The sequence below is a fragment of the Talpa europaea genome, assembly GCF_964194135.1.
Source record: "Talpa europaea genome assembly, chromosome: 7".
Lineage (NCBI taxonomy): Eukaryota > Metazoa > Chordata > Mammalia > Eulipotyphla > Talpidae > Talpa > Talpa europaea.
The window spans coordinates 117,906,886-117,928,653 of NC_140074.1; the positions used below are offsets into that span (position 1 = coordinate 117,906,886).

Below are 21,768 nucleotides of genomic sequence, written 5' to 3' on the forward strand. Positions count from 1 at the left end.
GCTCCAAGTCTCCGTGGCTCAGAGTTTGTTTGGAGAGCTCCTCAGAAGTCGTGGGAAGACAGGAAGGGAGGGGAGGAACTTCAGGATGGACATGGGGGGCAGGGCGGGGCGAGAGAAAAGGGAGGGACATGACAGAAAGTGGGCCATTCTGGAGCAGGAAGCAAGGGAAGGTGGTGTGTTTTGGTTTTTAATGTTACTGTCTTGCTTTTTTTGTTTTGTTTTGTTAAAAAAAAGATAATTAAAAGCAAATCACTTTTTAAACCAAAGACACCCACAGGGGATGGCAGATAGCTGAGGAGGGCCGCACTGTGGCAAACCCTGGGGGGGATCTGGAGAATGGGGTGGCAGGGGTTGCAGATGAGGGGAAGAGCAGGGGAGAAATGGTAGGGATAAGGGAGGGACAGGCTGGGGTGGAGGTGTGAGGGGGCTTCTAGAAGGAGATGGAAGAATTCCTTGCCCCAAAGGAAGTCAATACAGGGATGGAGGTTCTGGAAGCCGAGGGCTTTTCTGAGACGGGGCTCGAGGTCTCATTTGACCCGCTCATCTCTTTAGATGGTTTAGTGGCCTGGAACAAAAACAGGGGTCGGGGTCAGAGAGAGGAAGGGAGAGGCTTCATGCCCCCAGTTGAAGTTTTTAAAAATGAAAAACCTCCACAAATCCAAGAGAAAACCAACTGCAAAAGGAAGAAACCAGGGGCTCATCAGGAGGGGGTCCCCTGAGACAGGGAGGTGGAGAGGGCACAGAGGGGGCAGAAAGGAGGGGGCATAGGGTTGGACCAAAGGACCCGGGAACTGGGGGGGACGAGTAGGTCCAAGGTTACTGAGAGGAAGAGAGGAGGCGGAGACCAGAGAAGCACACAGGAGACCACGCCCAGGACAGGCAGACAGGGAGGGGGCGGAGGGCAGGGGAGGGGAGGGGAGGAAGAAGAAGTACAAGGTTAGCTGCCACAGGGGTGCGGTGCCCTGGGTGTCCTCAGCGCAGGGAGGGAGAAGGGAGCAGCCCAGGCAATGAGCAGGTGGACTCTTAGCCCCTCCGACCTCAGCCGGGGGCTGCTTCTACATAGAAGGATTTGTGGTACCTAGAAGGCCTTGTGGTACCGCTAAGGGATGGTAAGAAGGCCCCACCCCCGGGAAGCTGGGGGACAGGGCATTCACTGCGTCCGATCTCCTACCCCAGGCAGGACCCCCACCACACCTTCTACAAGGAAGGAGTCCTCCAGCTTTGAGCTGTGCCTCGTGGGGCCCGACAAGCCGACAATCACTGGTCAGCAAGCAGCCATGCTGTCCCCACCTCCAGCAGACTCCCTGCCTCTATGTGGAGATGGGCAAGGCTGGAGACACCTACATCCCTGGGAGGGGATGTGAGGCAAATGCAGATTCCTGAGCCCTCATCCCAACTCTCTGGCATGGGGTCAGGAATCTGCATTTTAGGCAGGCACCCAGGTGCCCAGGGGACCCTGCTGCAGTGAGCACTGACAGCCACTAGGTTTTGCCCTGAAGCTGCAGCCACCGCACTTCCTGGCCTTGCTCAGCTGCTAGTGCCACAGCTGACGGCCTTGGTGAGAAAACACAGCACACACTTGCAGGGAGGGCTGGGCTGGCCACTGCACTGCTCACACCGTGACTGTCCCCTGGCTGCTGGGCTGGCGCAAAGATGCCTCCTTGCTGGGGTGTCAGCTGTGCCTCCAGCCCCAGAAGCTGAGCGTGGTCGGCTGCTGTGATCACAGTTTCCTCTTCCACCTGTGCACAGGGACTGAACACCCCACACTGTCGTCTAGTTTCCCGCTCTCTGAAAAGCAAGGCCTTTCTGCTTGGGGCTTCCACACTCACTTCCAAACTGCTGTTGCTTGTTCCTAACTCAGGTTCCAGGGCCTCCACCACAAGGACCCTCCATTCTCTCCGTCCCTTCTGAGAGCCACACGCTGGGGCCCCAGGGCCTGGGCCCAGAGACAAGCTCATTCAGAGGTAACCGGGCCCTTGACGCCCCAATCTCTTACCCTGGGCTGCACCTGCCCCTCCCCTCCCGCCCCTTCTCATTGAAAACGCTGGCTGGCAGCTGGAGGGGGCCCTCCTCACATCGCTCCAGGCTCCAGGCAGCCGGGATTCGCTCCTGGCTGTGTTCTTTGTTCCCGGCCCATCTCTTTAGTTAAAAGCCTTTTCTGTTCCTTCCCTTCGGCATTTGTCAGGAGCCTCGGTCTATTCTGAGCTTCTGTCTTTGGAAAACCTGCCTTCCGCCCTGCTACCACCTGACCTCTCTATTCCTCAGGCGGGGAGTCTCAGCTGGTGCTCTGCCCTTCTCCCACAGCCTCACAAGGCCTTGGAAATTGATGTGCGCCACTCACAGGCACCAATGTGGGTGTCCCCCGCCCCCCCACGGAGACCTCCTGTGGTTGCTCTGAGTCTCCCGCAGGCCATCTCCCCTCCCAAGTCGTCCACTTTCCCCAAGGCAGAGGGAAACTGGCATGTCCAGCTGTGCAGGGGACCTGGCCTATGTGCTCAGAGCACTCAAGTGACACAGCTGCTGTCTCTGATCCTGTCCTTTCACTTCACCAGCCAGGCTGCCCCTATCACATCCAAAGAAGAAGAGCTTTGTCACTTGTGTGTCAAGCATCAATTTTCACCTCTCAACTGGGGGAGAGGGAATCCATAGGGGCCCCACGGGCTGACCCTGCACCCTCGGCTTCATGTCGGTCAGATCCAGCACCCACTCCACGCCCTGAGCTTGCTGGCCTGCCCTTCCATGCTACGAGGCACGGGTTTCCCTACTGGTATAAGCAACTGGATGCAGCTCACCTGCTGGCACCTCCTCCAGGGCCATTCCCAGAGACACCCCCCACCCCTGCCCGCATGCCCTTCTTCCTTGCGATTTGCCCAAACCAAGCCCTGGACTGCCAGAAGAGGTGGGCCTTCCCCAGTGGGTCCTGACAAATCCGAATTCAAGCAATTCCTTCTCCCTTGCCAGTGGTTCATTTTGGAACGAGCCGCAAGAAGACAGGGAGTTCTGTTGGGGGTTTCTGGGAAAGGTTCTGCTCCTAAAAAGACCCGCATGCCTGAGACCCTTGCATGAAGACAGCCATGGGCGGAGACCGGACGATGGGCTCATAAGACCAAATACATAAGGAACCCCGATCCTGATGTCCATGGGCTGCTGAATCCCCCAGCCTTGGAGACTCCCTGCTTCCAGACTTGTTTTTGTTAGAAAACACCTTTCTTTATTGTTCGGTCATGTGGAATTGGAGTTTCTGATATTCGCAGCTAAAAGCATTCTGGCTGACAGACGTGTGGCCCAGTATTGCTCCCCAAATGCTCTAGTCAACAGTATTCCTGTCGCCAGTGCTAGCTCCCCAGAGCTGGGTGGTCCCCACAAGGTGAAGCCCCTGGCAGAGCAGCAGATCCAGCATCCAAGCAGTAGAGCCTGACGTGGCTTTAAGTCCCAGCTGTGCCACTTGCTCCCTGCAGGACCCTAGGCCCCTCCCTCCAGTGTCCTGCTCTCACGAGTCCCTGGGCGCCTCAACATCCCTGTTTGTTCCTTCCACCCTCTGGGGTGGTCCCTTCATCAAAGTACCTTCCCTGGAGCCCCCTGAAGAGAACACGAGGTCAGATTTCCTAGCCTGAGTGAAAGAGGGGGATCCTTGCTTCAACGCCTGCACGCAGACCTGGGTATCTGGCTCCTGCCTCCCCTGCCTCTGGAGCACATCCAAGGGCTTTTCCACAATCACTTCCTCTGATTTCTCTGTAGTATCAGTCACTGCTGTACCCCCATTACTGATCTTAGCATTTTTACTCCCCTCCTCCCATCACTGCCAAAGGCAGCTCCAGCCCCGTGTTAGAGCCTCCTGCTGTTGAGGGAGAAGCCTCTGCCTGGCCCTGTGCCAACCTACAGTCCTACCGAGGACAGAGGTGATGCCTCCTCCCCTTTGGGGAGCACCTCATGGCTTTCAAAGCTCCTCCCCACAGCTGGTGCTGTGTCCTCAGAACCCTGTTGCCTGGTTTGTGTCCCTGCTGCATATACAAGGCAAGGGCCTGGGGAAGACAGAGGCTTTGACAGCCAAGGTCACAGCCAGTGGGCCTCGGTTTTAAGCTGGGGAGCTGGTGGTGTTGATAGAATCAAAGCTGCATTTTACAAAATCCCTCTCTGCCCCTCAAGTCTGGGAAGAGTTGAGAGGTGACCGAAATCCCAGGGAGATCTTAGAAGGACATGCATTTAGCAGTGAGGCGTAAGATGATTTCCTCCTGTCTTTTTATATTTTTACTTATTTTAAAGTAATTTCTTCTCACAGGGAACATGTATTATTTTATCAAGTAGAAGATGATTTTCTAGAGAAAGGCTTCTAGAAGAGCAGAAGTGAGAGAGACCGCCCGCCCAGGGGCTGCCGGGCGGAGAGAGAACAATTCTGCCTGTTGAGGTGAGGGAGAAGCAGGCCCCGTGGAGACCCCCACCCACGTGGGAGGGTGCCTGGGGGCGGGTGACATTTCCTGAGGGGAAAGCAGCTGGGACAGGCTTGAGCTCAGAACGGAGACCTGGGCGGGGACAGATGGCGCCTGTGGGCAAGGAGGAGGGCGCACTGTGAGGAGAAAAGAGGCCCTGGGGAACCAGGCAGAGTGAAGTGAAGAGGTGGGCAGAGGAGGGGGTGGGGGGCACAGGCTGACAAGGGAGAAGATGGTGGCAAGGAATGGAGGGGCCACGCAGACCCTGAAGTGTGTGGGCCGGGGGGGCACGGGTAAAAGGCACCCGCTGCAGAGGCGGAAGGCCTGGTGGGGAGAAGGGACCCTTCGGAGGTGTGAGGCTGGAAGGACATGAGGACGGGCGGGAGGCGATGGGGTTGATGAGGTAAGGGGCAGCGGACAGGGCAGGGCAACAAGGAAGGAGCTGGGGTGGTCGGGAGCCGTGGGGGATGTGGTCTCAGCAGAAGGAGGCACAGTTAAAGTCAGTGTGGCAAAAGCGTGTGCGCATGGAAGGGTGTCAGGCCACTGAATTTGAACCCAGCACCTTCACTTGCCGGCTGTGTGACCTTGGGCAAAGCCGGTTTCCCCATCTATCACGCGGGGAAAGTAACCCCTCTCCTGAGATCACGTGTGTCTGGTGAAGACCCCACAAACAGCTGCTCTTCAAGACCAGCCTGGAGAGCACCGGGGGAACTCACCCACCAGGCCACGGCAGGAAAAAGGGGGATTGGGGTTAGTTTCTGGGGACCCACAGGGAAGATGATGAGCCGGGGGAGCTGGTGAGGCTGGGCAGGGGATGGGAGGGGCTGCATGGCCCTTTGACACTGGATTCCAGCGAACCAGCAGGCAGGTGGGGTCTGTGTGCCGGGCCGCAGGGCCGGGTGGTGGGGAGGGCTTCGGGACTCCTGGACCCCACACCTGGCTGTGATGCACCCATCTCTAGTCTCCTGCCTCTGAGAAATTTCTGGGCCTAGAAATTTCTTCAAGTCATAGCATCTGGATGTTTCACAGCTCCCTCACTCCCATCCCAGCACCCAGATGGGCCTGGCATACAGGAGCTGCTCAGAAACAGTTACCCAAGCAAATGAGTGTGCCAAAGGGCCCCCTCAACAGCGAGGCCCAGGGCCCTCCCTGCACCTTTGCCCAGACTGTGGCCATAGCCAGAAACATCCACTGGAGGGGCCGCAAACTCTACACACCGTCCCCAGCCTGCTAGTTCAATCTGAAAGAGGGTGCAGTGCCCCTGCCACTCACACCCCACCTGGGGACCAAAGTGTCTCTTCCTCCCCTCCCCGCAAGTGTCAACAGGGAACCCACTGAAATCCAAGCACAAGACAGAAAAACATGCAAAATTGGCTTCTCCTATTGCTGGGAGATGGTCTAGGAGCTAAGAAGGAAGCTGAGGTGAGGGTGGGGCCTCAAGGAGCAGGTGGGATCTGGAGCAGAGAGAGGAGGCAGGAGAGGAGCTAAGCAGGAAGTCGAGGGGGCACGAAAGGCCCCTGGAACACCCAGGGCAGACGGGACTTCAGAAGGGACCCTGGCGTTGGGGTTGGTGGGGACAAGTCCACTCGCTCCCCCTCCTCCAGGAGCAGCTAGAGAGAGGGTCCTCTCTAAATCTGAGTGGGGGGCATCCTGAGAGGGGCGGGGGTCTGTTCTAAACCACACCCAGGCACTGGGATGGCGGGGAGGACAGAGGGTATGTGTGAGGGGAGGGGGCCAGTGGAGTGGGTGGTGCTGGCAAGGGGTCTCTCTGGGCAGCTGCAGAGAAGGCGGTCACAGGAGCACTGGCAGGACGTGGGGCGGGGCCGGGCCCGGGTGGAGGAGGCCCATGCTTACCTGCTGCTGGGCCTGGATCCTCATGTACTCCGCCCTCTGCTTGCCATGCTTGCCTTTGTCCGGACTGCCCACCTGGCCCTGGGCCGCCTTCAACCGAGAGGCCCCCGGAGTCACCACTTTCATGGGTGGCACGCTGCCACCGCCGCTCTGCAGGGAGAGGAGAGGGTCAGGCTGGAGGGCCCCACAGGAGGCGGAATCACATGGGACCCAAGGCACTGGGTGGGATCCCTGGGTCGAGACCTCTCAGTGGACTTGTCCCTGGCTCCACATCTGGGCCTGGGACTCGGGTCCACTTTCAGGGGCCAGATCGAAGGCCTCCCTGCAGGCCGGGGAGCAGGGGCTCCTAGCCAGGCTCCCGGCAGCTCTTCACTGAGAACTTGGGTGGTTTCCTTGGAAACAAGCAGCTGGTACCCTCCTGGGGTGGGGGGTTCATTTCTAACATGAGGGTCCCTCAAACCACCCCCGCTCCCAGTAATGGCAGCAGCATCCAAGCCTGGGAGCGCATGTCTGAGGCGGGTGGGGAGAGGGGGTTGTACACGCAGACAGAACGGAATGGCAGCCCCGGCCCGCAGCCTTCTCCGCACGGGAGGATGAGGGTGAAGTCCTAGAGATGGGCGAGTCTGGCCTCCGATCCACCCCAGGTGCCAGGCCTGCCCAGAAGGCTCTTGAGATGCAGAGGCGCAGGCAGGAACGGACAGAGACAGAAAGAGGCAGGCAGGAGGGGGAGAGGAGCGTGGGATGGAGAAGAGGGAGAGAACTTTATTTGTTGGTTTACAGATACAGAGCAGCGGGGAGAGGCCCTGGTCCCTGTCGGGGTGGGCTGAGCGGACCCCTGGGAAGGCCAGCTTCCCAGCCTCCCCAGGGCTCTGCCTGCGAGCCCCGCCCCGGGGCAGGCTCCCAGGAGGGCAGGAGGATGTGAGCGGAGGTGGGTGGGAGTGGGGGCTGGGACGTTGCTCCTGCAGCCCCCCACTCCCTCCAGCTCTGCAGATGGAGAGACGAGTGCGAAGGCAGGAGGGGAGGCCAGGGGAGGAGGTAGCCACCTGGGGACTGGGGGGCAAGGGTGGAGGGCTGCCAGGAGACCCTGTGGGGAGGGCCGTGCCCATTTGGCTCAGGGTTGCCTCCAGTTCCCGAAGCGTCTCCTCCAGGCTGTCCATCCGCTGGGTGGCGGCGCCCCTCACTGTGCCCCCTTGGCCAACAGCAGGCTGGCCCTTGTGTCCCCCACTGTTGGGTTGGGCATCTTGTCCAGAATCCTTGGGGGTCTCCGCTGGCTGGATGTCAGCTGTTGAGGGTTCCTGAGTTTTCTCTGGGGTTGGTGCCCGAGAACAGATGGCCCTGGCTCCTCCCTCCTCTGGGCTGCAGCCCCCGCTCCCCAGTCTCTTCAGAGCCGCCCCTTCCTTCTCAGGCATCAGACTGTTCCTGGGCCAGGAAGCCTCAGCCACAAGCCCTGGCGGAGCCCGGGGGCCATCCCAGCCCCTCCCACTGCCAACCAGGGTCCTGGGCCTCGGGGTGGGGGTTATCCTGGAGCTAGATTCCTCAAGCCTGGCCTCTGGTGGGGAGGGAGGGTTGGGGACACACTCCGTCAAGATGATCCGGGGGACACAGAAGGCCCTGGGGCCCATGGCAGCCTGCGGGGAGAAGAAAGATGAGGGAGAGTGTGATTCCTGTAAACCCAAGGACCTGAGCCAGGATAGGGGTTTGACATGGGGAGCCCAGCCCCTTCCTTTCATAGAGGGGGTAACTGAGTCAGGGGAGGGCCCTGAAGGTTTTACCCACCAAGTTAGAGGCAAAGCAGGTACCAGGGGTCTCTCACCGCACCCTGTGGTTTCCCACTTTCTGGTCAAGATACATTAAACTCAGTGACAGGTCACAGGGGGACTCCCTGAGTCTGCCCATCTGTGCAACGGTTCTGAGGCTGCGCCCCAAGAACCCAGGGAACGCACATGGGCACGTGCGGAGAGGGTGCCTGCCACGCTGTAAGTGCTTGGGGAAACTATTCATTGAACCGAACTGATTCATTCTCCACCAGCAGGCGCAGGTGGAAACCAGACACTGGCCTCTGAGGGAAGGCTGTCCCCACTTCTACTTCTGAGCTCTCTGCAAGGGCCTCGCAGCCACGAGAGGGGAGGAGAGGCCCATCCCTCTGCTGTTCACAGCATCTGCTTCCACGTGAGCACGGTCAACTCTGACCTCAGTGGGGCCACAGAGAGAGGCCCCCAATCGCCCCCTCCAACTTAAGCAAATCCTGGCCTAATTCTGAGCCTCAGTCTTATGGTGGGCTTGGCCTCAGGTGTCTTCATCTTTAAGCCTTACAAAATGGCTCCGACTGTCATTTCCCCGCTTTACAACACACCCCGGGTGTGAGGTCACGTGCTCACTCAGGGTCCTTTACACAGCTAGTTAGGAGCAGAGCCAGGATTTGAATCCAGGCAATCTGACTCCAAATCCTGTGCTTTCCCTCCTCCCCCCAAAAGAAGCCATGGGGAGATTTTTCGGGGGGACATCAGGGATCCCAAGCCCTCCTCCCAAGGCAACCCACCAGCCCTGCCACCTGCTTACCTGGAGGTGGGGGGTGCAGACTGGGAAGGCAGAGAGGGCACCCCATGCCTGCCCGGCTTCACCACCTGACAGCGCCTCAGGATACAGAGGGTGAGCGAGGCCCAAGAGGCCAGCAGAGGGGCTCTGCCACTGGGCCCCTTCAGGATTGGCTTCCAGAGCCAGAAAGGGGCAGAGGCTAGGAGCAGTGGGACAAGTGCTGAGGGCACAGACGGCCTGGAGGGCACCCCTTCCACACTGCTCATCCCCCAGCAATGCCTTGGGTAGCTCTGCCCATCGCTGCCCAGCAGGCAGCACTGCCCACCTGTCTGGTGTCTGTCTGCCCCCCGGTCAGGGAGACAAAGCACCACCAGGCCTCCAGCAGGTGAGAAGTAACTGGCAGCCAGCATGGAGCCCACGTGGGCCCAGAGAACCGATGAGGCAAGGCGCATAAGGGTGCACTAGAGGCTACCCAGCCCAGAGGAGAGGCCCTCTGTCCTGACCTGCCTGGTCAGAGGGAGATTCCCAGACCAGACCCACCCAGCTGCCCTCCCTGAGCACAGTGCCCTGGTGGCGCAGACAGTGGGTCCAGCCCCAAATTCCCAAGAAAGAGCAAGGAGGAGATAAACGCAGCAGGAGAGCAGCAAGGCTGACGTAAGAAGGAAGCCTTCCCGATGCTGAGATGTGGAGCCAGCAGCCAAGGGAGGGGATGAGTTTCCTCCATTCCAAGCTTCCTGACCAGAGGGGGCAGGATGGGGCCTCAGGGTGGAGGAGGTTGTAAATGAGCCTCGCCCTTGTCCCCAGTGCGAGGTCTCGGTCTCGACTCCAATGGGAGAAAGAGAGCCCCCAGCTGGCACAGGCAGCAGAGCAGGGGGAGGGGTGGGCACTAGGCAAGGGCTCAGGACAAAGGCAGGTTGTGAGTTGGGCCTTAAGTCATCTAGCAAGCAAGATCCAAATCCAATCTTGAACCAAGACAAACCCAGGCTTTGGTCAGACCTAGACTTCGGCAGCAGATCGGAACAAAAGACCCAGGCCACAACGGGCCACTGAAGCCTAGAGGGCCATTCAGGCCCCAGACAACGGGCTGCTGGCTTCTCCTCTCCCAGAGGGGCTTAGAGTGGGGGAGGGGTGAGTTCACATGGGTGAGGAGGTGGCTGTGGGGGACCTGGGGATGTGACTAGTGTTTTAGCAGGTTAGCGTGACAGGTGCGGAGAGGAAGCTGTGGAGGCACAGGCAGAGAGAGAGCCGTGAAAGTTGGGGGGCAGCCCGTTACCTTCCATGTGGGGCCCAGGGCTGAGCCCCCAGGGGGCCCCGTGTCCTGGGGGGACAGCAAGGTGGGGATCGGCTGGCGGCGGGGCGTGGGGGGGAGGGAAGACACTGAGCTTCTCTCAAATACCTGGGGAGCAGAAGGTGGGGGAAAGTTTGGAGAATGGGGCACAGGAAGGAAAACAGGGGTCAACACCTGTGTACGGCTCAGGCCTCCAAGGGGAGGAATGGGCTGGGCTGGCACTGGGACTCCAGTCTCGCTCCTTGGTCCCTCACCATGGCCACTGGCCACTCTGCCCTCCAGTTTGTCTCCTGCTGTAGAGACCCCGGGAGTCAAGGGTCTCCAGTCACAGGCAGAGGAGGGCTGAGATCCCCTGAGTCTGGGTGACTTTAAGCATTTGGGGGGCTCAAAGCATTGGGAATGAGGGCGTTAAAACACCGTTCCCATAACAGACAAACCTGCAAAGAGGGACTTTAGATGCCCCCCCCCCCCCATTTAACAGTGGAGAAGAAATGGAGGGAAGGAGGAGGGGTCCTGAACAGGCCAGCACTCAGCGGGGAGCAGGAGTCCATCCCGTCCTAATCCAACCGCCGTGCCCAGATCAGCGCGGCCGGGAGAGGGAGCGGGCCTGGCTGGTGACTTGCTTGGACCCAGGTGCTCGGGCCCCTGACCTACCTCCAGCTCTGCGATGATGCGGTCCTCGTCGTCCTCATCCTTGATGGCCGAGGCCATGATGGGTGGCGTGGAGGCCGGGCGGGCCACCTCCGACACGGTCCGACGCAGCTTCACCTGTGGCTTCTGCACCTCCAGCTCCTCGGACTCAGCCTTCTGCAAGGCCCCGGCCCCAGTCAGGACCAGGCCCTCCCCAGGCGCTCTCTCCAGCACCAACTCCTGGCACCAACCCTGTCAGCTGCAGACCACCCCCACTTGCCCCTGCTCCTCCTCTGCCACTTCTGCTGCCCTGCCAGGATGGGCCCCTTCCCAGGATGAAGCCCAAGCCGGGGGTAGAGTCACCATTGCCAGCCCCCCTCTTCCACTTCCGAGGAGAGGGCATGCCCTGAGGGTCTCCAGAGGTCATGTCAAGCATCCCCCAACTTCCCCCTCTCGTCTCCTGTCCAATGGCGTTAGTACCTTGATGAAGGCCGAGTCCTTCTTGCTGGTGACTACCACCTCTCCAGTGCGCGTGGTGGTCAGGCCGTGGGAGGAGGGGAAGCTCCGGCGAGGAGGGGGTGGCGGGGGCGACTTAGAAGGCTTCTCCGTGCGGTATCGGGGCACTGTCAGCTCATCTGTGGGCAGCCCAGGGACTGGGGATCAGGGGACCCGTAACCCTGGAGCTCGTTGGCCACATCTGACTCCAAGGAAATAACCTTGCTTCTTCTTCCAGGGAGAGGAAAGGACCCTGCACCCCGCTCTTAACTTCCCAGGCTCTGGTCCCAAACTCAGCTACTCCTCCTCTTATAGCACTCACCCCCTGTGAGTGTGGTCCCTGGACCCGCAGCTTTGGCTGTACTAGGGAGTGAGTTGGAAATGCAGAAGCTCAGTTCCGCTGGGGGGTGGAGGGCTCTACATCAGAATCCACATTTTAAGGGACCCCAGGGTGATCTCACAAGCACACTCAAGCTCGAGAAGCATGGCTCTAGGCTCTAACCTGTCTCTCCCCCACAGGCCCCTCAGCCCCTGCCCTGGCACAGATAGTCCATGGTTATTACTGCTAGTGTGGACTCCGCCCACCAAGCTCTCCCTTCCCCCAATTCTTCTGGGGGAGCAGGAGATGTTTCCAAGGCAACCTGCAGAAAGGTCACTGGAAGCTGACCCTTCTCTGCCTTTGATCCCCCAGTGGCCCCAATTACCCCAAACAAGGTCCAAGCTCCCTGGCCCAGCTACCGCCAAGCCTGCCAATCTTTCAGCCTCAGCTCTCTGGCTGCAGCCCGGCTAGGGCCAGCCTGGCAATTGCAAACACACGCCTCCAAGCATTTGCAAATGGCATGCCTCTCCTTGGAATGCCCTCTCTCACCAGCCAGGGAAACACCTACTCCAGATATGGTTCCCACCTCTGGGGAGCCCATCCCTCCCTCCCAGGGTCTCCTGGGAGCTCACCCCCCCCAACACCCCCCCGAACACCACCCCCTGATACCCCCCCCCACTGCATCTAGCACCTGCATTCTATTTCTTTGTAACATACCGGATAGGGCCTGGGCCAGATTACTGAACTACTCTGAGCCTAGTGACCTTATCTATAAATGGGAATGATTACTGTGTCCACCTCCTGGGGTTGTTGAGAAGTTATAAGGATTAATACACAGAAAGCATCTGGAATTCTTGTCACATGTTAACTACTTGGTAAACATAAAGATTAGTATTATCCCCCCACTACATTTTAAGATCCTTGAAAGTAAGCAGTGTCTTATTTCCCTATTTTTTTGTTTCTCTATTGCTAGCACCACACAGTAGGTGCTTAACAGACACGGAAGGAATGAATGAATGAATGACTGCCATTTCTGGTTTGGATTTCTGTCTCCCCTACAAGCTCACAGACTCGGGGAGAACAGGAACCAAGCCTGTATGGACAGGGGCAGTGCTGTGCCCCGTCTCAGTGCCGCCTGGCTCCAGGCTCGCCTCGGTCAGGCTGTGCAGACAGTGGTGCTGGACACACTCCTTGACCCTGCGGCATCCCCTGGGCAGCAATCAGCAGCGGGAAAAGCCCTGGACAGGGCAGCTCTTCCCCATCCAGTCTCCCTCTCGCGGATGGGTGCTGGGTTGCTGACCCTGGCACCTGACCACAAAGATTCTTACTCCAATGTGCCTCCCCCATCAACCCGGGAGCTCCTGGGGATGGGGTTCCCCTTCTCTAGGCTCTACCCCACCCCCCTAGCTGCCCCCTACCTGAGCCTCTCCTCCCGCTGGGCTCTGTTCGGGGAGCTGCCTTCTGCCCGTGGGGAAGCTTGGGGGGCTTGTGATCAGGGGTGGGGGCCACACCGGGGTGGGCCTTGCTTGCACAGTCCAGGTCAGGGATGGCCTTCAGCAGCTCTGCCTGTGTCTCCTCCAGCAGCCGATTGATGTCCTTGGCGCTATACTGGGTCAGGGCTGCCCGCTTCTCCTCCCAGTCTCGCTCAGCGGCCTTGAGAGGAATGGGGAGAATCAGGACTAAAGCACCTGGCATGCTCTTGGGGCTTTGGGGCCTTGATCCCTTCCCCTCACCGCACATGCAAAGCAATGTAATAGGAAGCCTCACTTTGGGTACCCACTCCCACCGGGACCCTTGGACACCTTCTTGAGTATCCCATGCTTTCCCCAGGAGCCTGGAAAGCCACTGTCAGTACACACTATTCTCTTGATATGTTTAGACCTGCTTTGGGGACATTCTATTCTGTTTCATTGAACATAGTCTATTCTTATGCTACCATCACACTGCTTTAATTATTACAGCTTTATATATGCTTTTCTTTCTAGCAGGACTAATATACCCTCGATATACTTCTCAGACTTCCATGAGAGAAATGATGCTCCTCCCCCAGAAAAAAAGTGGCTCTTCCCACCCTCGGAAGGTGGTAAAATGTGTGAGCCTAGCTCATGCCTCCCTCCTGGGTCCAGTACCTCAACAGACACAGCCTTGTCCACATTTCTCTTGCCAGGAGCATCCAGGCCTTTGGTAGGGTTGCCCCCCTTGGGAAGAGGAGGGGCCCCCTCAGCTGACCCACTCAGCTCATGGAGGTTCATCGGAGGGCTGGGGGGTGGGATCTCGAAGTCCAAGGTCTTGTTGAAGTCAGTCTCAGCTGTCACCTTCTTGGGGGATTGACTCAGAAGGTTGTTGGGGGGTGGCCACACGCCCTCATCCACTTGCCTGGGGTTTGGAGAGTTAGGAGCATCTGTGAGGATGGCAGGGGGTGGCCCGATGGAGAGAAGTCTAGCCTGGGGAGGAGTGGCTGACCCAGCATAAGGAACAGCCGAGCCTCTGATATGTGAGGGGTCACAGGTCAGAACTAGGCGCAGGCCCAGGCTGCACATTGGACATTTGCGGGAGTGAGGATAGGGGTTAGGTGGAGCTACAGATCTGAGCCCAGTGAATGACCCATAAGAAATCAGAGATCAGAAATAAGAGATCAGGGGCAGAGTGACCTTCGGATCTGGGCCAGTGTGTCCGTGACCCCACGGCAGCGCTTGAGTAGCCCATCCAGGCGCTGGGGCTCCTCCTTTAGAAACTTCACGGCCTCCACCTCCACACGTAGCACAACCCGCATCTTGCTCTGCAGGCCTGGGAAGTGAGCTGAGGGGACAGGAAAGAGGGTGCTAGGGAGGAGCAGCTCTGGGAACCAGGAGAAGGGGCAGCAGGCAGGGCAGGGCCTGGGAGAGGGGTGGGCATCTCACTCCAGACCACTGGCCATGCTCACCAGCCTCCAGGCTCACCTTTGAGATCAGTCAAGGTCTCCCCGAGCTGCTTCAGCACCAGCGCCTTCTCCTCCAGCTCAGGCCCGGGCACCAGCCGGTGGTTGTGGGACACGTCCCTCTGGATCTTCTCCACAGACTTCTCCAGGTCACTGCAGCCACAGAGAGACCCTCTCAGCCCCTCTGGCCCCAGCCCAGCCCCCTGAAATTGGGCAGTTGGAAAGAAATTAGACCACCAGTCAGATCAAAATTAAAAGTCATCTACCAGGCCACATGCCCAAGTGAAACCAGAAATGCCAACCTCAGAGGTGAAACTTCAGAGGTGCTCCCTACCAGGTGCCCTTGGGCACTCCTCTTTGAAGTTCTGATCTTTAGCAACATCAGTCCAAATCTCCCTCCCTATAACTTGCACCCTCTGATTCTCACTCTGCCAAGGAAGCAGCAGAGAACCTGGCAGCCCTTCTGAGAAGCAGAGGCAGCTGCACAGGCCCCTAGGGGGTCCTTTCTCTTGCTGGGTGGCACTGCCATGTCCACCTATCTTCTCTCAACTGATCGAGACACTCAGCCTCTTTCCTTGAGGACAGAACTGCTTTCAATCGTCACCTGTTTTATACCCAGCTTGTGCCATTTAAACCCGTATTTCTAAAATGTAAATCAGTCCCAGTCACCACCGCAGTGTTGAACTGTAAATGGGTCCCACATTCTGACACTAACACGCAAACTCTTCAATCAGCAGGGACATGAGGGCAGCATCTGAAAACTTGGCTCTAGCATCAGTCAGATCCATGTCCCAATCCCAGTTCTACCCATCCGGGTGGCAAGAGCTTGGGTAAGATCACCTACTTTCCCGGCTGTCACTTCCTCAGCTATAAAACAGGGGTGGTAAGAGCTCCTCCCCCAGAGGCCACTATGAGCATGAAATGAGCTAATGCTGCTGGGAAAGCAGGTGGCAGAGGTCAGCAGCCTCGGGTCAATCTTATTTTCCGCCAGCTGCATCCCTATTCCTCATATGGTTGCTTCTGTTGAGAACTGTCCAGAATGATGATCTGAGGTCCGTGAACATACAATCCTCTCTGAGTCTTTATAACATCGTTTCTCCTGCCTGGAACACTCCATACTCTTACACACATGCACATACACACATGCAGGAGTAATTTTCATTCGTCCTCAGTCTTAATGGGAACTTCCCTCCTCCCACTCTCCCTACATGTGGTGTTGGGGTGAACTTCCTGCCCTCCCGAGCCCTGGAGTTGCTGTTGGCTGGGCTGTGCAGCCTCCTGGACCACCAGGTCTAGGCAGGAACCATATCTTCTGGATTCATGTCTGTTTCAAGCACCTGGCACAGTGCCTGGAGCAGAGATACCTGGTAAATAATTGTGGGATAAATGAGTAAGTGAAAGAAGGAACTGCTGCCCAGGTAGGTCATCTCGATTCTTTACTTGAGTCGCTGACATTGCTAACCTGCGGGTGGGGCTTTACACACGTTCCTGTCAAATCCCATCTGTTAGATTTCAGTTCAACAATCCAGGTGGGAACAACTTTTAAAGCTCAATTCTACCATAGAAGAGATTCACTCCTCCTCAGTGCTCTGTGTCATCAGCCAATCTTAGCAGCATGCCTAAATCTAGCTGGTGAGCAGACAGACTACAGTGGAGCTGAGGACAAAATCCTGTGACTCAGCCCTACCCATTAAAGAGCTACCTTGTGTTAAGTACTCAGTGTATGCCAGTGCCACGTTCAACCCTTCACTTTCCTTACCTTATTTAATCCTCATAACAAATCCTGTGAGTGGGAACCATTATACCTCCAGTTCACATACAGACAAACAGATCAGACACTAGCCTACATTTCCAAGCTTTCTCTGCAGTTGGAAGTGGGCATTTCATTGAGGTAGAACCAATGGTGTATGAATGGAAGGGGTACCTGCTGCTTCTAGGTCTGACCCATAAAACCCTCCCATGGAAGCTCCTCCATGCTCTTTCCCCCTTCCTGCTGGCTGAGAGGCAATGCCCCTCTGGGTGAATCGAGGAGGCACATACTGCAGATGGCAAATCTTCATCAGCCTGGGTCCCTGAAAGACTGCAAGGAGGGGAGCCACTCAGCTACCCAATGTCCATGAGCAAGAAAAACATGTCTGTTACTTTTGAACCATTATACAAGTTTTATGGCAACCATCCTAACTAATAAGCTGCCCCAACTAATACAGCAAGCTTCAACATTAAAAAAGAAAACAAAACAGTGGTTCAGGGAGATTAAGTAACTTGCCCAAGGTCACACAACTATTTCGTGGCAAAGCAGGATCTATTCATGTCTGACTTCTATAGAACAGAACCCCGGATTCTATTGCACTCCACTCCCACACTGGACTAACATCATCCCACACTCACCCTCTGTCCTGCCCAGCCCTCACTCTGCCACATGGGAAAGAACAACTCTCTGCTGTGTGTGACACCTGACTGGCTCAGGGTGGGCCTGGTTTGTGCAATGCTCATTTCCAAACATGACTCTAAGGGGGAAGACCCTCAATTAAATTAAAGGGTAAGCCATCAGGAGACAGTATGGCAACTGTCTGGTGGAAGGAACTAGGCTCCCCCTGGACTCAATCAGCACCTCAATTTTCTGGTCATCCAATCTGCTAAAGTTTGGGGACCAGCTATGTACATGAGTCCCACTCCAGCTCAAGTCTAAACACCAGGATCAGAAAGTGGTTGGGCTTGCCAGACCCAGATCTAGTCCTGGAGGGGTCAAGAAGGACAAGGTAGGACAGAACTAGTTATATAATTTGTGGGGCCCAATGTAAAATGACTATTGTCCCCAGTTCAAAAATTGTTAAGGATTTCAAGACAGGGATAGCAGAGCATTAAACAGAGCAAGGGGCCCTTCTGAGCAGGAGACCCTGTGTGACTGCAGGTCAATACCTACAAAACTGGACCTGGGCTAGGAGAGGAAGGCTCCAGAGGCCAAAAGGTCCCAATCAGGAGAGGCTGCCTGAATGGGCACTGTTTAGGCAGAGCTCAATAGACGGAGCCAAGCTGAATAGGCACAGAATGGGCCTTAACTTTCAGCAAGATGCCAGGGCAGAGCAAAACACAGCATGAGCAATAGTACAGTCTGCAGGCAGAGCAGGGGTAGGGATGGGCCTGCTTTTCCACCCAGTGCCTGGGGGCGCTATGAGAACCGGGCAGGGAGGACCTTGTGGCGGCCACATCAGAGCCACCACAGGGCTGTATGCACCTCAGCTCAGGCCCCACTTAAAAAAGGCATAAGCACCCTTCCAAGAGGATGGAGAATCCTGCCAGAAGCAACATTTCAGCCCCCAAGTTCTCTCAAGTAGCAGGCTGAGTAATGGGTTTTACAAGAGGGTAGAGTGTGGGTGTGGGGAGTCTCTGCGTTCCCGGAGAACTGAGGCCCCCAGGAAGCTGAGGACCAGACACTCAGATGAGAGGAGCATAAATCCATCCTTTCATCTCTCCTGCCTCTGTGATTTTATATTTCCTTTCATTTCCTTTAATGTCTCAGTAAAGTTCCTTTTGAAAGCTCCAACCTGGCTCCTCTGTGCTGAGTGAAAAGGGGCAAGGAGAGGACAAGAAAGTTAGGGAAATGGAATTTCCTGGGTGAAGGGGGATGGCAGCTGCCAGTCTACTTGTACATCTGACAGGTGTCGTCACTAAACTTTCCAACCTGGAGAGAGGGGGTGGCCTGGTTTCATCTCAGCCATGGCATCATGGGAACTTTCGCCGTGAGCCGTGTGAAATGCACACGTAGTGCCAGGCTGCCTAGGCCCACAGCTGAGGAGCAAGGTTCCTTCCCAAGAGGCCCTTTGCAAGAGGTATAGCCAAACATGACTTGTCTGTATGTTGTGCACCTGCTGAAGCACTCACTCCGGCCTTCCTGGGTCCCTCTCTGGAAAGACCTGCAAACACCTTAATGCTGGTCACAGACGAGGAAGGTGAAATGCAGGGAAGGGCAAAACTGGCTCCTCGGTGCTGGAGCTAGACCTCAGGTGTCCTTGTGCCCTGTGCCACCAAGAGGAAGGCCTGAGGAAGGAGGGGGGGCCTCTGTCTCGCATGCCAGTGCTAACAAGGGACGGCGGGGTGGGGCTGCTCACTCAGTGGATGGACAGTGAAAGGCAGCGTCTCCCTTCAGTGGTGCCAGACAATCGAATCTTGGCCAGACAGCCGTTTGCTAAATTTGGATCAGAAGACTGTCTCCTGTTAACCCTTCCATGTCTGAGCACTTGAGGGCCAGGTGTTCCCTATTCCTCACTCTTTCTGAAGAAGCTGAAGGCCCATTTAAGCTGCACTGGCCGGGAGGAGCATTTTCCTTGACTATGCCTGGCCTCAGAGGTCAGGGAATTGCAGTGGCGGCCACTGTGGCTGGTCAGCATGGCACTGACCAAGCTGGTAACACTTGAAGCTCCACCTAAACGTTCCACCCCGGGGCTGACTGGCACAGGCCACAGGCCAGAATGAAAGTGGGCAGAGGGCAGGGCAAAACCAGATGGCTGGCCCCAGAAGAGCAAGGCTACAGCCTTTCTAGGAGCCACTAAGGCCACCAGGAGGTCAGGCTGTGGACCATCAGGTAGCAAGACCATAGCAAAAGTAGGCATCAAAAAGAAAAAGAAACATCGGAATTGTGCCAGGTGGTCAAAGGTCTGTGAGTCACAGAGAACCCAGGCTGCAGAGGAGAAGGCTTCGGAACAGACCCACGTCCCCCGCGATTCAGAAGACAGGGAGCGGCGCCTCCCAGTGCAACCAGCTGGCGGGCCCCGGGCACACCCCCAGCCCCCCTCCAGCACCAGGCCCAGCCTCACTTGAGCTGCTGGGTGATGAGCTCCTCGTCGTTGAGGTAGCGCAGCCGCTCCTCCTCCACCAGGGTGCGCTGCCGCTGCAGCGGGTCCTCCTGGCGCCGCGCAGCCTCGGACACGCGCATGCTCAGCTCCGCCTCCGTGCCCTTCAGCAGCGCGCGCAGCGCCTCCTGGTTCTGGAGCTGCGGGACGCAGAGGGAGGAGGGATGGATGGACGGACGGACAGGGTGGGAGGGAAGGGAGACACGCAGCAGGGCGAGGCTCGGGAGGCGGCAGGCAGAGGACGGCCCGACGCCGGGCGGGCCCCACGGAAGAGCAGACTGCCCGGCTGTGGCCGCGAGCAGCCGCGAAGGGGTGGGGTGGAGGGGGAGAAACCGACGGCTAAATCCCGGTGAAGAGCAGGGACAGGGGGAGAGTGGAGGGAGGGGGGCGAAGTTGGATCCTGAGGAAGTGGCGGGCACAGCAAAGGGATGGGATGGTGGGGGCCGAAGGACAAGGTTGTGTTCTGGGCAAACGGAATAGGACTATGGGGTGGGGAGGGGGGGCGGCAAGGGTGGCCTGTGCAGGGCCCTGTGCGGCGTCCCTGTGCGGTTGCTTGGCTGTGGCTCTGAAGAAAGACTGAGTTGGATAGAGTTTCCGTGGCTTGGGCTGGAAGACTTAACGCTTGAGCCCCGTTCTAAGGTCGAGCTGGCGCAATGGTGAGGGTGGGCGAGATCTTACTCGTTGCCCAGATGGCGCTCTGCCCCCTCTCCAGCCTGTCTTTGCTCATTATTCTCACCTGACGGGCCTGGGCCCTCTCGAGGAGCGGGCACAGCGATGCCAGGCTCCTGACTGGTGGGACCATCTGCCAGGTGGGACGGGGTATAGAAGACCCGGCGCGCTCAGGAAGGGGGAGCAGAGGGAATCTGGGGGAAGGGCTTCGGCCCAAGGAAGTGGAAGGGGAAAGGAATGTGGGCCCGTGAGGGACTGGGGCCGCCCTGAGAAATACTCACTGGGGCAGGATTCAGTGGGGTGTGCAGGGGCTACAGGAGAGCAGTGAAGATTCAGGACAAGGGAAGCATGTCTCAGGAAAAGGGACAGTGGCAAGAGGTAGGGACTCGGTGAGAGCAGAAATTGAGCGATGGGGCGGGAACTCCAGGAAGAGTTGGGGGTGGGGTGTAACCCAGTGAGCAGCGCTGGACTCTGAAGGGGGACTGGGGTTGGGTCTGACTTCTGGCTAGGTTTAGCAGGGGAGGGTTGGGGCAATGCCTGAAGGGCGGGGCTGAGCCCCGGAGGGGCGGTACCTGGAGCTTTCGCAATTGCTGAAGCTGGTTGCGCAGGTCACTGGTGCTGTTCTGTAAGCCACGCAGGTACAGCTGCATCTGCAAACGGCTGATGGCAGTGGGCTGCCCCGCAGGGGTGCTACCGGCAGAGGGAGGGGGAGGGCCGGACACTGGGGTGGCCCCACTGCTCCGGCCGCCTGACCCGCAGGCTGCAGAGAGGAACCACGAAGATGGGGGAAAGGGAACAAATCGTGAGTTTGGGAGGAGCCTTGGCAAGATTCTCCCCACTCCCGACCCCATCATAGCCAGAAAGGCACGAGGCTGACTCCCTGCCCCAACTGGTGGTCAGCCTTTCTGTAGGGAGCAAAGTCCCAGGGCAAAGACATCTTGGGCTAAGATGACTCTTCATTTATCCATCGAAGCCCTGTGGTGGTAGCTATTGCTTCATCCTCTCTTAGGGATTGGGAATCTGAGGCTCAGAGAGAGCAAGGACTTGTGGAGGAGGGGTGAAGGGTCACTCACGTGCTGAGGGGGTGGCTGCTCCATTGGAGCCTTCAATCTTCTCACTGTGGCACAGGGAAAAGATGGCCCCAGACAGTCAAAGCTGGGCAAGACCATACCCTAATCCCCCCTAGCACCAGACCTGTGTTCTGATCACAGGATGGCGCCAGAGAGAAGGAACTCACCCACAGTCACGCCACAAAACTCTGGCAGAGCGGAGCCCAGGACGCTTACTGACTGTCCACTTCCCCTTCCTTTTGCTCCAACCACAGACCCTAGCAATGGTGTTGGGAGAAGAGCCTCACCTGGGGGTCTCCGGCTCCGAGCCTCGAAGTAGGGCACTCTGCACCAGGCCTGTGAGGCTGGCGATTTGCTTCTCCATGGCCTCCATGCGCTCCCTAGGGAGGATAGTGGCACTGAACAGCCCCTTCACTGGACATGGGCTTTCCCCTGCCCACCCCATTCCTAAAATTAATAGAGGAAATACCATTCCCTCCCCTGTCTCTAGCACAGACTATTCCAAGGGTCCAATGCCCAACCCCCTAATATCAGAATAAAGCTCTTCTCCATCTGGCAGTCACACTAGCCATTTCTCACCACTGGCTCCCTAATAGGCCCTGCCTCGGCCTCTCTGTGCATCTGCAGGTTTCCCCTGCCTGCCATGCCTTCCTCTCCACTTCCTCTCTGAACCCATCCCAGAGCCCCCAGCAGCCTGAGTCCCTCCTCCCACACCAC

The 21,768-nt window shown here is 57.7% G+C and overlaps 1 protein-coding gene across 2 annotated transcripts in view; it reads right to left on the minus strand.

Moving 5' to 3' along the window:
* Positions 1 to 430: 430 nt before the first annotated feature.
* The window catches only part of SRCIN1 (SRC kinase signaling inhibitor 1), a gene marked incomplete at both ends in the record, with an annotated part of 61,082 nt that continues 39,744 nt past the window's right edge, over positions 431 to 21,768 (minus strand). For both annotated transcript variants that reach the window (XM_084238402.1, XM_084238401.1), the window contains 12 exons: positions 431 to 565; positions 6,282 to 6,428; positions 10,756 to 10,908; positions 11,212 to 11,366; positions 12,964 to 13,198; positions 13,675 to 13,921; positions 14,197 to 14,344; positions 14,485 to 14,615; positions 19,277 to 19,452; positions 20,554 to 20,741; positions 21,055 to 21,098; positions 21,339 to 21,431. In XM_084238402.1, the coding sequence (XP_084094528.1) occupies positions 431 to 565; positions 6,282 to 6,428; positions 10,756 to 10,908; positions 11,212 to 11,366; positions 12,964 to 13,198; positions 13,675 to 13,921; positions 14,197 to 14,344; positions 14,485 to 14,615; positions 19,277 to 19,452; positions 20,554 to 20,741; positions 21,055 to 21,098; positions 21,339 to 21,431 (1,852 nt within the window). The remainder of the gene's footprint in view (positions 566 to 6,281; positions 6,429 to 10,755; positions 10,909 to 11,211; positions 11,367 to 12,963; positions 13,199 to 13,674; positions 13,922 to 14,196; positions 14,345 to 14,484; positions 14,616 to 19,276; positions 19,453 to 20,553; positions 20,742 to 21,054; positions 21,099 to 21,338; positions 21,432 to 21,768) is intronic.